General features: G+C 46.0%; 1 protein-coding gene across 1 annotated transcript in view; it reads right to left on the bottom strand.

The window, feature by feature from the left end:
* Nucleotides 1-2169: 2169 nt before the first annotated feature.
* The window catches only part of LOC102043150 (CKLF-like MARVEL transmembrane domain-containing protein 3), an 18614-nt gene continuing 3996 nt past the window's right edge, over nucleotides 2170-16787 (bottom strand). The window contains exons 2-5 of the mRNA XM_014309656.2: nucleotides 8437-8592; nucleotides 6677-6772; nucleotides 5352-5469; nucleotides 2170-3950 (exon numbers count right to left, since the gene is read on the bottom strand). Of these exons, the coding sequence (XP_014165131.2) occupies nucleotides 3922-3950; nucleotides 5352-5469; nucleotides 6677-6772; nucleotides 8437-8592 (399 nt within the window). The 3' untranslated portion in view covers nucleotides 2170-3921. The remainder of the gene's footprint in view (nucleotides 3951-5351; nucleotides 5470-6676; nucleotides 6773-8436; nucleotides 8593-16787) is intronic.

The raw sequence follows: 16787 nt of genomic DNA, 5'->3' as shown, positions 1-16787 counted from the left end.
AATCCATAAAAGAAAAGGACAAGTACTTCCTGGTGAAAATTAACATTGCAATCAGTATTTTCCTCTTCACAGAAGTGGATTTAAAAATTGACTTTTTTAAAAAAACAACCAAAACCAAACAATCAACAAAACCACGCAAAAGCAATAGCAATAAAAAACCAAAACAAACCCAAATCCCACCAACCAAAAAAAAACCTAACAACCCCAAACCTCCACCCAAACTCATCGTCCCCAGAGCCCCAGACAAAACCACACTTAAATTTTCTGGGTAGCACTGTTTTACTTTCTGGCCTGGAAGCTTCACAAAACACTGAACACTGAATTCGTCCAGTAGTGTCCTAGGGTGACTGTCTGTGTTGCAGTGTGGATTCATTGATGCACTCCTGTTTATTTATTCCTGATATTTAAAGATCTTGACTTTTAAGCCAATACTCCATGCAAAAAGGTGTCTCAAGCATCTTGGAATGCTTGAGAAGATTTACGTTCTCAGTGCTTACCTAAATTTCTTCTGCTTCCTTGATGCATCTTCTTGAGGATTAAAGGAGGGCCAGGTGGGGCTGCTCTGCACATGTGGCATTTGCCCTTGGAGGGCCGTTTGTATCCTGGTGCAAATCTGGAGTGAAGCCACTCCATGATGTTATTTCTGACAGAACTGTGCCCAGTGAACTTCCTCAGCAGAAGGACAATGAGTGGAACCAGGTGCTTGCTGAGCAGAGCACCCAGCTGTGTTCTGCTTTCCAGCACACCACGCTGTTCTGCACCACCACAGCAGCTGAGATGCTCTGCTCTTCCTTGGGAGTGACTCTGCCAGATGGAAACTGCAGACTCGAGGAACTTCAAACAGTATCAAGTGAAAAGCACAGTTAGGTGGAGTAATGGACAGAGTGTTCAAAGGATAACAGAGCCTCCTACTTCAGTCAGAATCTAAAACAGCTACTTGGAAAGGTATTTGAATTCCTTGGAAAGGTCTTTTGAACTCTTTAGTGTCACCTGTCCAAAAATCACTGCACAAGTCTGAACAAGTCCACAGATAAATGGAAAAGCTTGGTAGGAGGGAGAGAGCCCTTCAAGCAGGTGAGAGCTGTGTGAACTCACCTGAGGTGCCACTTTCCTTTCCTGTCGGTGGCTTTGAGGTCATGGAACTTCTGGCATTGTTCCTACAAGGATTCATCCACCCTTGGGGTTGGAAACTCCTTCTCAGGCAGGCCCAGGAACTCCAGGTGCTGCAGTGAGGGCAGGGATTGCGCTCTGGGGGCTTTGGAAGCAGCTCCTCCACGGGACACGAGTGAGTGTGATTGGAAAGAGGTGTCTGAGGAGGCCACTGAAACCAGCACTCAGTTGGGCTCCACACTGCAGGTGGGGTGTTGTGCTTGTCTCCTGAATTGCAGAGAGTGCTCCCAGCACCCTTTTGATGTTGTCAGTTGAGGAAAAACAAGCAAACAAACAAAAAACCCAAAAAGCCAAGCTGACTTTTCCTCCATGTGCCCCAGAGCCTGAACTTGGTGCAGTATTTGTGGCAGAATATGGGCAGAAGACTGAGTCAGCCCCTTCCACCCCAATCCAAACTGGCTTTGAAGTAATTATTTTAAATCTAATTTTCTGAAATTATATCCCTAAGATACAGAATCATGTTTTCTTTCAGTTATGAGAACAGATCTTTTTTAACAAAAGGCTGGGATCTTACAGAAGTGCTTGACCCTGGGAGAAAACTGCTTTGAAATGATCTGAGCCATCAAGGACTAAACAGCCAGTAAGGAAATTCTCTGGGCAGGCACCTCACTGCGAGCTGCTAAAGCAGTCCTGATGTAACTAATGAACATTTTGTTTGCTGCCTCTTTACTTTAAACCAACATGGAACAAATGGCCAGAAAACCTCAGTATATTTTGGGTGTGTGAAGGATGAACCTGAAGGGTTATTGGTTGCCAAGAGAGATCCACCATGTCTACTCAATAGTTGGAACAAATTCTTGATTAAATTTTTTCATCTCATGCCCTAAGGAAGAGGTTTGACCTGTGGCTGGTCCCCAGGGCTGCCTCTGAGCTGTGCCCCTTCCCCAGTAGAGATTTAGGATTCCTGAAGTCACAGTCCCTTGTGCTGGGCAGAGGCAAAGCACCAAAATCAGGTAAGCAGGCAAAATCAGTCTTCAAGTAAGTAAAGACACCCAACACTTCTATTAAAAGAAGTTTAATCCAACATGGTTTCTAAATATTAACCACATCTCCAGCTGTGACATGCAGTACATTTTTTTACTTAAAAAAAAAAGAGAAATACAAAACAAGTATAAAAATGAGCCCAGGTCCCCTGAACATCACAGTGTGTGCCAGTAAATATGACAAGAGAAGGGAGAGAAACATGGGGTTTCATACAGGAAAAGGTTCAAAGAAATCTTTCTCATCAATCAGAGATTGTCTGTCCCATTTAGAAGCAACCACTTGTTTTGCATTTACTCTGTCAGTGGTCAGGAAGCAGGAGATGTAGGAGCTGCCTGCTGGACAACTCTGAGCCTGAGCAGCACCCCCTGGTCCCTGCCAGCTCCCCTGTCCTGCTGGCAGCTGCCACAGGGAACTGGAACCCAGGTGCTGATTTTATTCCAAAGGAAATCTGCCTTTATTGTTTCATCCCTGGTTTTCACTTACTCTGTTAGGACCATCTGCTCTCATTTTAATCACACCTGTTCTGGCACTGTATTCATTTTTAAAACATCCATACAGGTTTCTTTATCACAGACCTGTGTGATGCCACCTGTGAGGAGTGTGCCACTCTCTTCCCAAGTGTTTATAAATGGACACAGATATTCCAGGGTAGGTTGTGCTACCTGTGAAAACAGCTTGTACATTCAGAAGGCTTTTTCCCTGGAATACACCACTACAAGATAAATCACATCCTTCCAGGGGAGAAAAAACAACCCAACCCACCCCACCCAGCCACACTGAAAAAGGGGGCTGGGGAGATGAATTCATTGCAGACATTCTGTAGTTTGGGGTTGGTTTCTTGGCCTTTTCACAGTGGGGAGGGGGCACTGCCCTCCTGGGGCCTGGGTGCATTCACTGTGGCAGCACCAGTGGCCAGTAGCACAGAGCAGGACATCAGCACTGCTGCCTGGGGCACAAACACCTGCAGGTTCCTCCAGGCAGGTCCTGCTGGGAGGTATTTGCCAAGCCTGCCTTCTCTGGCTGTGCAACCACCCCCAGGGCTTCCACAAAAACAGGACAGGGCTGCCCAGAGCTGCCTCACCTGCTCCACCCCTTCCTGTGGTGGAACTGCAGCAGAGGGGATGTGACTCCATCCAAGCAGCTTAAAACAAGGGATACTGAAGGTTTGATGAGCCAGCTGCCCTGCAGCACCATTAATACTTTGAGGTTTGCTCTTGCTGCAGATTTCCAGTTGTCACTTTTCCTTGTCACAGACAGACAGGAGATACAAAGGTATTGAAACTAATGTGTTAACTGCACTCCTTGCCTTCAGTGCTTGGGAGTATTCAGACTGGATAAAGAAATACTGTTAGTTAATAAAGAAAAATACAACAGGCATCCAAACCTCTCCTCTTTGGCAAGGCAAGAAGTATAAAAGCTCTAAGTGTTAAAGGTTTGGAAAGATGAAAGCACATTAAAAGCTGTAAATGTTAAAAATGCTGTTCCACTTACTGAGGACATGGATGTGCTGGGTGGGGAGGGGCAACAGAGAATTGAGCTGTGTTGTTTGGACAGATCTGCTGTAGGATCTGTAGTTGCCAAGGAGTGTTCAATGGCACTGGGAGTAGTCTCCTTTTCCACATCACTGCCCTGTCTGTGCTCTGGTGATTCCATAAACAGTGAAGTGGAAAGGGGCTGAAATGAGGGGATATTTCAATTGGCAGTGCATTCAGCAAAGAGGAAAGTGCTTGATCATCTTCCCTTCATGCTTGGTTGGTGTTTGGTTCTTCAGTCTGAGTCAGAGTCGGAGTCCTCATCTGAGGGGTGAAACAAGGAACAAAAGTGAAAATGCAAACTGGAAATCCCCCCAGCTGAGGCTCTGGCTGGGACAGAGAGGCTGTGCTGACAAGGGTGTGCCTCAAAGGACACAGAGGGCTGGGAATGAACAACTCTGTGAAATGACAGCTCTTGCTGAGGTGATGGCACCTGAAATGGTGTTTGAAGGAGTTGGGAGATGCTGCTGAGAGGTCCTGCTGGCATCCTTGCTGCTCTGGGCACTGCTGTGTGCTCAGCAGCCCTACATCTCTGAGATGCTGAGAAATCCCAGCAGGCCCACAGAGCTCCATCCTTGTGGCCTCAGCACTTAAGAGCCCCTGTGTAAACACAAGTTGGGGCTGCAGGGCTGAGCCCACCTTGCATGGCCACAAACACCAACAGGAAGCTGTGTGACTGCACTTCTGTGAGTTTATGTATTTGTGCCTCCATCTCCAGGGGAATTAGATCTAATCTGTATCCTAATTCTGCACCCTTGCCACCTGATCATCTTCTGAAGGCAGTTCAGTTTTTAGCTTTTACAGTCTGTTTCCTGTTCCTTTTATTCTTTTTTCCTCTGTCTCTCTTTTCAGTCTAAAGCTTGAGAAAACACTTAACAGTCTACTAAAATCCCCAGAAGAGACTGCTGTTCACCTCCTAGGATTCCATACACACCTTGGGTGTTTGGTTTTTCGGGGGTTTTAGATGAGGTGTTCTGAGGGGATTTGGGATATTTTTTGTTTGTTTTTAAGTGTGGAGCAGTCTTTTTAATCCATGTGGGTGCAATAAGGAGTCACAGGGACATGATGCCTGATTTGGGCTCCTGGAAACTACAAACCAACTACCCCTGTGCTGACCTGAACTGGCTTTGAATACCCAACACCTTGTTTTTATCTTCTCCTAAGTGGATCTGTCTGATCTGAAGTAGAATAGAAAAAAAATTGATAGCAACCTTGTTAATTTTATGCTGTTTGACCCTTGGATTTTAAAGTCATTTGCCCACAGATGGTCAAAGATCATAAGAGGCAGTCATGATAAGGAAATGATAAAGAGAAAAGCACTATTTGGACACAAAAAGCTGTGGATTAATGGATGTTAATTGTAAGTTACCAAAAAAAAAAGGTAGAAGTTTGTTTGTTTTTGCATGGTGATTTCTATAATTGGCTCTGGGGCTTTTCAAAGTTAGATGTGAAACTCTGAGAAACTTCACATTCCTGGCTTGCAGGTTATCTTCATAAATCACTGGAATTCCATTTGCAGCTTCCTAACTGAGCAGAGCTGCGGCAGACAAACCCAAGAATAGAAACTGCTCTTACTGGGCAAGAGCTCTTGCTCCCTGCAAAGGGTGAAATGGAGAGGGAAATCTCACACTGCAGCTCGTGTGACAAGCAGGCAATTTTACCCACCTTCTGTCTTGTGCCCCTCGGGGGAATCGGAGCTGCCTTGCTTGAGGAAAGTGACCAGGTCATTGAAGGTGATGTAGAAATCAATGGCAAACACGATGGTGGCTGCAAACCCAAACACCTGAAAGGGCAAAATGATGCTCTCCTTAACAACAGCTCCAGTCTGTCAGGGACAAACCAAACCCAACCAAACCCACACAGGAAAAACTCCATGGTTTTTTTGGCCTGTGCCTTTCCAAAAAGGCAGGGAGGAGAAATGGTTTGTGAGACATTGGTATCACCTCAATTACAGCTGCTTTGGGAGCCTGAGAAGCGACCAGAGGTGTCTTTATCCCTGCCCCAGGCTGCAGCCCTCTTGGGCTATGGGCCCGTTCTGGACATCAGCACCTCCTGCACCTCCACTGCCCCAGGGCACCTCTGCCACCAAGGAATCACCTCCATTTCTTGGGAAATAATTTTCCACTTGTTTGCAAGGAGATGTGTCTATTGTTGAATGAACTAGACAGATTAAAATGATTCTGGAATTCTCTCTCCAGTGACAGAGCAGCAGAGTTGTGCCAAGCTGGGTGCTGGTGCTGGTCTAGGAGCCTGGGCTGAACACACTCCATTGCTCCATGGCTCACTGCAGGGACAAAGATTAAACAAGATTTGGGTTTGTATTGTGGGATGGTTTGGGAAGGGCTGCTGGCCCACACCACTGGGCACTGCTCTTCCCAAGCTTAAAAAAATTGTTATGCAAATTTTATTTGCATACATTATTGATGCTTAGAGTCAAGTTGCAGATGCAGGGGCTGTATTGTATTTCTGACCACTGATGGGTGAAGGCTCTCTCCTGGGCAGTCCTTGTACAGGAGGGTAAAATGATACTGCTCTTGTTTCAACTCATCCAAATAAAACTAAGCAGGAGAGGCAGGAGGTTGAAATTACTTAATTTAGACTGGCCTTAGCAGTTACAGGTTTGAGTTCTTTTTTTTTATCATCATAATAATAATAATTATTATTATTATTATTCCCTCCATTCAAGGATCTTGACACTCCTTGCAGGAGCAGCTAGTAAAATTAAAAAGCAGAATAGGTGTCTTACCTAAGGGTGCAGTTAACACTGAGCAGCTCTGTTAGGGTGAAAAATCTATTCATTGGTTCAAGACATGTTTTTCTGATTAAGTGACCATTTCTTCTTTGCTTTAAGCAAATTAATTCTCAGCTAATTGAAGAAATGTCTATGACTTGCAGTGGGGTCATATTTGAACTGTTTTTTAAGTACATCCACGTACTGAAGTGTACTCAGTTCACCACAGCACTCAGGTGGAGAGCTCATGCCTACTCACCCCTGCTGCTTTCGATGCTCCATCGCTGTATTTTGAGACAGCAGCAATTGAAATGGCAAAGTAAATGATGGCAGCGGTGACACAGCGCAAGAAATCCTGTGGAAGAAGCAATGGTGCCTTCTCAGACTGGTCAAGGATTTCCTCTAAAACCATCCTGAGAACTAACACTCAGCCCCTCTGTTGTTGCATCAGTGCCTTTGCTGGCGTGTGACCACAGCCTGGTTTGCTGTAGAGGAGGAACTGCTATACTGTGAAACAGTTCTAAATAAGAGAAGACCTGAACCTTGGCAGAAACTTCTGCTCTTAAAGATGCTGGGATAAATCCTGCTGCTACCCTGCCTGTGTCAGGCAGACCTTCCTTCAGCCTGGGAAGGGCTGTGTGGGGTGTTTGCCTTGGAGTACAGCAAGGGCTTTAATGGAAAGATCATTTGAAATGCCTTAAAAGCCTTGTGTTTGAGCAGAGCTCCTGTGGCACCAGAGGCTCAGGAGGTCCCAGCTCTGTGGGAACAGGTGCCTGTCTCTCTGTGGATGCAGGGCTGTGTGGTGATCTCCAGGGAGACCTGTCTGTTCAACTCCTCATTCAGGAACCAAACACTTGGTTTAGTGTTGGAATGATTTGTACTTCTCATGTCCACTGCCAGCTCCACCAGCCTGCCCCAGGAGCCCTGGTGAGACCCCTGGGGTACGTCCTGCTGAGCTGTGCCCTGTCACACCAGCAGGGACATCTCTGCAGCGAGCTTTAAACACAGAGCTGTGTCCCAGGGCACGTCCAAATCACGAGGGCCGCAATAATGGCACCCTCAGCTCTGTTCACAATTAGCTCTTCTGCTTTTCCAGAACAGATGGAGGAGTAAGATTTGTCTCAAAGCACAAATCCTGCAAGAAACCTGACTCCTCTGAAGTCAGGACAAGGTCAGTATCTACACTGTGTGCCTGCAATATGTTATGGTAATGGCCATAATAAACACACAAGGGCCTTTTTTGTCTTAGTTCTGGAACCAGATGCATGTAGAAAATGGGAAAATGATGGAACAGAGATTACCAGCTGAGAGCTGTGCACAGTCATAGCCAAAGTCACTGATATTGTTTTATCTACCAGTGGCTTTGCTGAAGTTATTTTTATACACTGAGAGCTCAAATTCAAATCTCAGTGCAATGAACTACTGATGGTACCAAAAGAGAATCGAGATTGATAAGATCAGCAGGGCTTTTTGAAGTATTAGTACTGCAAGGCAGCTGCTCCCTTTGCAGTGATATTTGAGACTGCAGGGACATCCAGTGGCCAGGGCTCTCCTGCAGCCCCAGCACTGCCCCAGCAGCCACTGGGCTCCTTTGAGAGCATGAACTGGCCAGAGCAGCTCAGATTCTCTGTGGGTGTAACTCTACCTGAGAATTTAATCACAGCCTGACAAAGTCTGCCCATTATCAACAACACACCAGTTTCCCCCTCTGCAAGGGTGGCAATATGGAGCCCCCAGCAGTCAGACTTGGGCTGATGCTGGCCCTAAGCCATCTGCCTGGAATTGGGCATACATTCTGTGCTTTGATAAAGCCACGCTTTGTGTCAGCACTCAAAAAGCTGCAGTGCAGAGCAGAGCATAGTTTAGAGCGCTCTGGGACCTTGTGAAGCAGAAGCAGCAGGGACAAGTTTCTAAGAGGGCAGTAAAATTGTTAGTCACCCTGAACTCCTGCCCAGTCACTCTCCCTCCCCTCTCACTGCACAATTAAATCTGAAGGTTTCTCTTGCACATCTCACTTACCGCCAAAGGCCAGTGGACTCCTTTAAACTTCTCGTTAAGCTTGGAGGCGTAGGCAAAAAAAAGAAACAGTGCCAGCAGAAACTCTAGGAGTGGTGCCATCATGAAAGAAGCTGCTAGAGATGCAATATAGCAGATAAAGATGATAAATGACAGCACCTAAAGTAAAGGGAAAACTCGAAGTTATTTGCATGGAACAGCAGAGCCGTAGGCAGCTGAGCAGCTCTGAAGTGTTATTTTCCCCGTGTATTTCTGTCAGGGCTGCTGCTGCTGGCATAGCTTCAGCATCCTACTTTTTTTTATTTTTCACTGGGCCAAATGATTTTTCTTGTTCAGCAGAGAATAAATCTGAAGTAAGGGTGTTTATTTCCATGTGTGCGAAATCGCTTTTCCAGAGCGCTGGGTGGATTTGCACCTCTCGAAGTCAGTAATTTGCTCTGGATTGTAAACAGCTCTACAACATAATTCTGAAAATAGAGTGGGGTGTTGCCAAGCAAGCAGAGCTCTAAGCTGTGACAGCTCTCATTTGAAACCCAAATCAGTGCTCAGACAGCCTGAAGTAACTCAGCATGTATAATCTTGGAGTTGAAAGAATAAAGTCTGCTGATGATGGATAGAAAAGGGCCAAGAATTAATTGTTCTGTGACTTCTGCAAGTGTCTGGTTCCAGTTTTCCAGCATGGCAGCTGTTTTAGAGAGTAATAGGACAGATAACTCCCATAGATTTATCTCCATAATGTATCCTAACTCTAATAAATAAAAAATGGCAATTTTTCCGCAGTCAATTGAAATACCTTTAGAATATGGTTCAAAATAGAAAGTTTCACAATGGGAAAACAACTGAAGAAAATGCATTTTCACCTAAACCAGGCAGTACCAGAGTGCTGTCCTACACTCCCAGACTGTTTGTATAAGTGGATGGTGAGGAAGCCATGGAGAAGCTCAAGACCATTTTCAGTTGCTGTACTGGGGGTTGGTCACCTCCAAAAAGAGGCTCCAGTCCTCCTGTTTAACTGCCTTACATGGGGACTGGTTGCTGTTTCACTCAAATTAGCTTGAAGTAACAAAAGTAGGCAGGAAGCTGAATTACACATTATTATGTACCAGTTTGCACCTGGGCTACTCTGTCCAGCCTTTCCTCCTGGAGACAAATCTCTGCCTTCCAAAAGCTCAGGGATGCTTCTGGTCAGCACAGACTGAGCAGTAGATTGCAAAGATTTTTTTAAACTTATAATTCCAAATCAGGACACTGACATTCCCACTCACAAAACACTGAAAATAAATGGATTCTTTTCCCCCAGATGGCACATCTAAAGGCAGATGTAGCTTCCTGCAAAGGTAATCAATGCATTTGCCTCATTAAATTTCAGCTCTGTGGATTTCTTTGTTTGCTGCTACCATAGGTTCTTGGGGACCACCTAAACGTCAGAAAAAAATCATCATTACACTTAACTGATAAGGCTCCTATAATTATTAATTGGTAATTACTCCTATGAGAGGTCATTCAACCCTCAAATACATGCATCAAAAAAACCTTTTATGTTTAGGGGACAACTAAGCAGTTCAATCCCACAGAAATAATTTCTTGGTGTAATTAATTACCAAGCCTTTATTCTTAGCCTGTGTTTTGGGGAAAGCAGTCAGTGCCTGAGCAGGATGGTAACAGCTGGAATAAACTGTTTTCATCCATTAGGACTGGCTGGTGAGGTTAGAGAGGATGTGACATTTTTAGTAAGGGACTATATTTATCTTAAACGTCTATGCATTGTTCTTGTTTCACTGGTTCTAAGAAACTGAGCTGGGATAGTTTATAGAGCTCACTTCTGCATGGGCCTGCTAGCTGGTAACATCTGCCCCATTTGCTCATGTTTACCCCATTCTGAGGTGTTTACTGCTCACAAAGCCTCTCTGCAGGTTTTTCTTATTTTCATAAAGTGGAGGGAGTTCATTCCCTGTATCTCATCCTTAGTGTAGTATTTTCTTCCTATGAGCTGAAAGTGGTAAGAACTCTTTGAAGGGAAGTGGATTTATCAGAGCCTGACAACTCCTGAGAGAGGACTTCCTTCTTCCCATCACAGCACCTATTCCCTTCCCACCCCAAAGAACAGACTGCACTTGCTTTGTCAATCTGCTTCACTTGCATTTTTGGAACATAATTTAGACACAGTTCTATGTCTTTTTGGAATAAAAAGAAATCACCATCTATACGTGACATTTTCTTTTTGTTCTGGTGTTGAAAAAATATCTTCCTTTTTGTGGCTAAAGGCAGGTGTGTGATGGCTGAGCTGCAGGGGTGACCAGCAGCAAGGAGATGGGTTCAGGGCAGGTCCCACTGACCACAACCCTTCCAATGGCAGATCTTAGACTTGAACTAAACCTAGTGATCTCTTAAGAAAGGATTAAATACAGTGCTAAATAATACATCCTACTGGAGCAGCGAGGGGAGGCAGAGAGGCAAATTTCAGATATGTAAGGTGATGCTGCACAGCAGAGATGCCTTTGATCTCGATTCTCTTTGCGTCAGTAACTCCTGGGCTCTGACTGCTTTTGCACTGAGAAAAAAGCTTTCCTGGCGAAGTGTAAAGTGAAAGGAAGAGCCTTTGTGGTCTGTTCTTATCAGCTTTATGGCAGTTTGGGCCAGGGAAGGCTCCTGCTGTCTCCTTTCAGCCCTGGGCAGGCGTGAGGTTCACACACGAGCTGGACTCAGGGTGAAACAGGAGCAGGAACACACCAAGGAGCCCCTGATCCCAGGTGCTGGGGTGCCAGGGGATCCCTGCTTCTGTGCCAGGGAGGCTGCTGGAGAGACAGATCAGTCTGAGCATTTCAACTTTCTAAACGGGTCTGACCCAGAGAAGCTGGGGCAATACAAGTTGTTTATTTTAAAATGTGGTTCCCAGGCCAGTCCCTTGTTCAAACCAAGCCCTGCATGAGTGGTGGATGACAGCAGTGTCCTGCTGCCTGCTCCTCAGCCCTGAAGGTCAGTCACTGTATTCCCACCTTCCCACCCTCAGTGCTGGGATTCACTCCAGCCTGACCTGCCTCCACTTGGCAGCATCCCCTTGTGGGGAGAACTGCACCTCTAGGCACACTGAAAAAAAAGGCACCTCTTGATTCACAAGAACCCATTTGATTTCAGATGATTACTGGTGGTATTAGTAAAGGGGAAAGACTCTGAAGACTGGAAATTGGTCTGCAGTTAAACATCATTCCTCATTCTGGAGGCACTCAAGATTTCATGTGAAATGAATGTCTATAAAAGAACGGACCAGATTTTGAGAATGAAGATTTGAAAGATGGTATTTTTAGATACCTTCACTGGGGGAAGGCTGGAAGGCACAGGAAGGGGAGGGAGGCAGACCTTGGAAAGAGCCAGAGGATCAGGAGGAAGGAGGTGCCCGAGGTCTGTCAGGTGATGACTGTGGCACTGCACCTTGGTACTGCACCTCAATCTTTGGTTTTCTTCTTTTCTGTCTCCTGTCACTGCCCTGACATGGATTTTAATGCCAAAGTTCCTTGGTAGCTTGGGAACAGCCCTGTGTAATACAAGAGCCCACAAATTGTAGGGTTTTGATGATGTTTCTCATTTCTCCTTGTGTAGAGCTCATTTCCTCTTCTGACAGCTGGAATGCACAGCTGTGGACTCCTGGAGCAACACTGGATATTACCTATAACTGTCTTTTCTGAATTACAGAAGTGAGCAGGTGCCTTTTCTGACCATTTAAGTGCACTTCTACTAACTCAAGCATTTGATGCTATCTTAAAATTTTAAAAATACACCTCCCCTCCCACAATACAAACACTGCAGTGCCAGTCTGTACTCAGAAATAATGACACCTACCTACGTACTTTTCCAGACTTCAAGTCTTCGTGAAAAACATCCTGCAAACTGAAAGGTGCTCTAGAAACTCAACAGCACCTTTCAGAATATACCCTAACCCCTCCAAGGACTGTCAAATGTTCCATTGCACATCACATTTGTGCACCTCTGCACCTGTTTTCCTGGAGCTGTGTTTTCCAGGTCACTTCAGAGAGAGATCAAGCAATGGACCTTGATTTTTGTTAGAGTTCTGTATCTGTGCTTAAAAAAAAAAAAAGGCAGCTAGAGAGGAAGTCTGTGAGTCTCCATGCCACTGCAAGTTCATTGCTAGCACTTTCAGAAAGCACTGCAGCTTCTGGGAGGGAAAAAAAAGCAGCAGCGTTTTATCAGTTTTGTCAATTTGTATTTACACAGCTTTCTTCTCTTCCCTTCACTTGGGATTGCACCCTGAGCACTGAGAGCAGCTGAGTCTGAGCTCTTCCTGAGCTGCTGATGGCAGGTTGGTGTGACTGCTGTGAAGGAATATCTGCATGCAGGAAGCTCTAATGCTGCAAAGACCAGGACAGGAACCTTTCATAGCTTAGCAAAAAAAAAGTAAAAAATCCTGGCAAAAAAGCAGCCTGACTGTTCACTAAGCACCTTTTATGTACAGTCCCATTCAAACAAAACCCTTCTTTGGGTATTGTGTTTCAGAAAATAACTTTCCCATTTAATCCCATGCAATTATTACTTTATATTGTGTTCTTAGAGTGGCCAGGCATTACAAAGTTATACTTTACTGTACAACTAGCTTGCAGTTCAAGGCCTAAAAAACAATCCTGACAGTGGTTAGAGAGCACAGTGTCCCTGAAGGGAGGGAGGCCTGAGCAGTGCTGAGGTCATGGCAGCTCCAGAGGCATTTGTCTCCCCTGAGCAGGGAGAACAGACCTGCTGGAACACCGGGAATGTGGGGATGCTGGGAGGCACCACTGCCCAGCCCTTCATCTCCTGCCCCTCATCTCCTGCTCCCACCTCCTGCCCCTCATCTCCTGCTCTCACCTCCCTCCCCAGGAAAGAACAGCTTTGCCTAAGGCTTTACGAGTGAGTAGCAGTCATCTTCTGGGCAAGAGTGCATTTTGTTCTTGTATTCTTGTCAGACAGACAAAGTGCATCACTCAGTGGTCTCTGCTGTTCAGTTACTACTTCTCTGCTGCATTTGTTGAGGAGATGAAATTCCTGCTTCCTTCAGAACTGGCTGCAGGAGAGGCCTTCTGGCCACAGACCCTGAGAAAGGCACAGGGGCCTCTTCCAAGGAGAGTTTACACCGAGCATCTGGAGTTTCAGTTTCGAAGGTCAGGTCAGAGGAGACTGAAAAGACAGGAGAAAGACAGGAGAAGAGGAGAGAAACAGGCACAATGATTTCTACATCCTTTTATGTCACCACAAAGGTGGCACAATTTTACTTATTCTCACTGCATTTTTATAAAAACAAAAGAAAATGTAGTGCCACTGCATGCTGGCTTCAGGAGAGTGAGGAGATGCCAATTAAAGCAGCCACAAGGGCTTGAGTGGAACAGGCAGGTGAGCAGCAGAATCCACAGCTGGGATCCTGCCTGGACAAGCTCTGGTGCCAGTGTGAGAGTGGCTGTTAAATGGTTCCAACACACGACACAGGGAACTGAAAACTCATCTTTTGAAGAGTGGAAAAGAGTGAGGATGAGATGCTGACCTTCAACACAGCAACTTGAGTGGTTAGGAAAAATCAGTAGCTTAAGAAGAGTGTTAAAATGTGTGGAAGAAAGCGTGGCATGGAAAAGGGGAGAATAGAGAGGAAAAAAGAGGAACCTGTGAGATTAAAAATCATCGTTAGAAAATGGAGGGAGCAAGGCAGTGAAAATAAACAGGATTAGGAGAGACAGTGAAGCTTATGAATGTATTTGATGCTACTGCTTCTTTGTCTTTACAGATGTCCCAGGTGGAATAAAAAATTAATCAGGCAGGGTAGTGGGGAGGTGGACTGGATGCTCCTCAGAGGCCCCATACAATCCCAGCTATTCTGTGATTCTGTAGAGATCAAAAGGAACAGGGGATGGGGGGAGGATATCTTCCTTATCTGAATAAAATTTGAGATAATTAAGCCTCTACCTATTATCAGCTCCATCCCCAGCCTGGCCTGTTCTAGGGGAAGCACCCAGATACCCAGTTTACATGGGTACTGCACCAGAGCAAATCACACCTGAACATCCAAAAGATCCTCTGTGTGGAAATGTTATTTTCAAAAACGGCTCGAGAGCTGCAGAAATAAAGTGCATTTCTGGGGAACTGCCAAGATGCTGAATAATGTGATATTTGTAATAGTAATGAGCACCCCACTTTGCTTCTGAACAAAAGACACTGTTCAAAAAGTGCATCCATGAATATTATTTCCATACATTTACGCAGAACCCAACCCCACCCCACATTAGCACTGTGTCAGAGGAAAAATTAAACATTCAAGATGAGAAATACAAAGCTAAAGATGAAACACAGATTTAAAGCATGATAGATTTAACTTGGACTCATCTTCAATTATTTGGCACTGCATTTCTCTAATTGTGTACAGGCTGCATTTACTCTGGGGCCTGTGTTGTCTTCAAGGGTTTCTTCTGGCAAAGCTGAGACAACTGGAGAGAAACTAGTGCTGCCTCTTGTCTGCCAGGAAACCACGTCCTGAGCACGTGGGCTTGGCCTGCAAGGAGCACAAGGAAAGCTCTCTGCAGATGGGATTGTAGAGCTGCTTTCAGCCAGCCAAGCCCTTGGGAAGCCCTGAATGGCCTCACAAAGGATAAACCCCTGTTTTGTCAAGACAGAGCAGTTTTTATTACTCCAAGGAGGCATCGTCAGTACTTCTCTATGACAGCAAAAGGGTGAGTCTGATCCCATGACCAGAACAGTATTCCTCCAATATGTCATCATTCTGAGAAGTTAAAAAGCCAGACTGCCTGAAAGCCATCGGTAAAGGAAATTCCAGTGTGTGTTATAGTATGTAACAAAAATACATGCCACTGGAGCCAGGTTAGCTGGGCTCTGGTATCTTCTAAATGTGTGGTTTTGTAAACTACAGATGTGTGAGTGATGGGTACCTGGAGGAGGGATGGGGTAGCTGGCATTTTTTTGGTGGAGCTGATAAGGCCCGCGGCCTGCTGCTACCCAGCCCGAGGCTTTCTCCACCACAGAAGTCATCCTGACCTCCTGAGGGAATGCTTTTCCTCTCAAAGCCAGCCTCACATCTGGCTGTGAGGGCAGCGCCCACAGCCTCACAAGCCCTCAGAGCAGGTCCCCACCAGCTGGTCACAGACAATCCTGCCTCATTCTGTCTGTTCCTTATCTTTCCTTTGCTGGAATATCCTGGTTTCCTTCCCTGAGCCAGAACAGTGGATAGCCAGAGATACCTAGCACACCTGAACAGCGCTCCACGGACCTGACTGCGAGTTTGGGCTGTCCTGATATTTGGCTATCTGCTGCCAAAACTCCAGCACACTTAGTGTTTGAATTTATCATTATTTCTAGCAAAAATGATGTTGAACATCTAATTTCAATCAACGAGCTTCCTATTCAGAAGCTAAATTTTGGTGTGAAATACCCACTCCCCGTGGGGTGAGTGATCTCCTTCCCTATCACATGGGTACTGTTTCAGCTGTCAGGTTTAAGCCTTTAGCCGTAAAATTCCAGAAAGTCTCACACCACAGTCACTGCCCTGCTCCTGCTGCCACACTACTGCTGATCCAGGCCAGGTGTCCCTGGCCCTGTGCCCACCTGGGCTGGTGCCTGTCCCTCTGGGCAGCTCTCCAGCCCAAGCGCATCCCTCTGAGGGACAGCGACAAACACGGCTCCGGAGGGCTCGGGACAGCGGCTGAGTGACCGTGATACATGGCCTGATGCCACACATCATAAATTCATGAGTAAAGTCTTTCCTGACACACTCGGGACAGGCTGCCCCCTAACCTGGCTCCAGCCGATAATACAAACCACAGCTTTAGCGGTTACTGGATTACACCACAAATAGCTTAAAACGAAATCAAAGCGCTTTTTTACCGAAAAGGGATCCCCAATAGCGAAACACACTTAATGCTCTGGAAGTCTAACGTGACAAGTTCTGGTCTCTAACATGCTCTGCCTGAATTACGCTAAATCCATTATGTTTTGAGACAGCCCGGCAGTTCCCCCATTCCGGTAGGGGTTTCCCCGTTTTCCCCTTGGTTGTTGTCTCTCTCTCCCCTCGGCTGCTTTCCACGGTTTTCCCCTCCGTTGTTGCCCCCGCCTCCCCTCACTTGTTTCCCCCCAGTTTTCCCCTCAGTTTTTCCCCATTTTTCCCCTCAGTTGTAGCCCTCGTCTCCCCTCGGTTGCTGTTCCCCGTTTTTCCCCTCAGTTGTTGCCCCCCGTCTCCCCTCGGTTGCTGTTCCCCGTTTTTCCCCTCAGTTGTTGCCCCCCGTCTCCTCCCGGTTGCTGTTCCCCGTTTTTCCCCTCAGTAGTTGTCCCCGTCTGCCTTCGGCTGTTTTCCCCCAGTATTCCCCCAGCTG

This window comes from Geospiza fortis, unplaced genomic scaffold (genome assembly GCF_000277835.1).
Source record: "Geospiza fortis unplaced genomic scaffold, GeoFor_1.0 scaffold18, whole genome shotgun sequence".
Classification (NCBI taxonomy): Eukaryota; Metazoa; Chordata; class Aves; order Passeriformes; family Thraupidae; genus Geospiza; species Geospiza fortis.
This window is presented reverse-complemented; position numbering and strand designations above follow the sequence as displayed.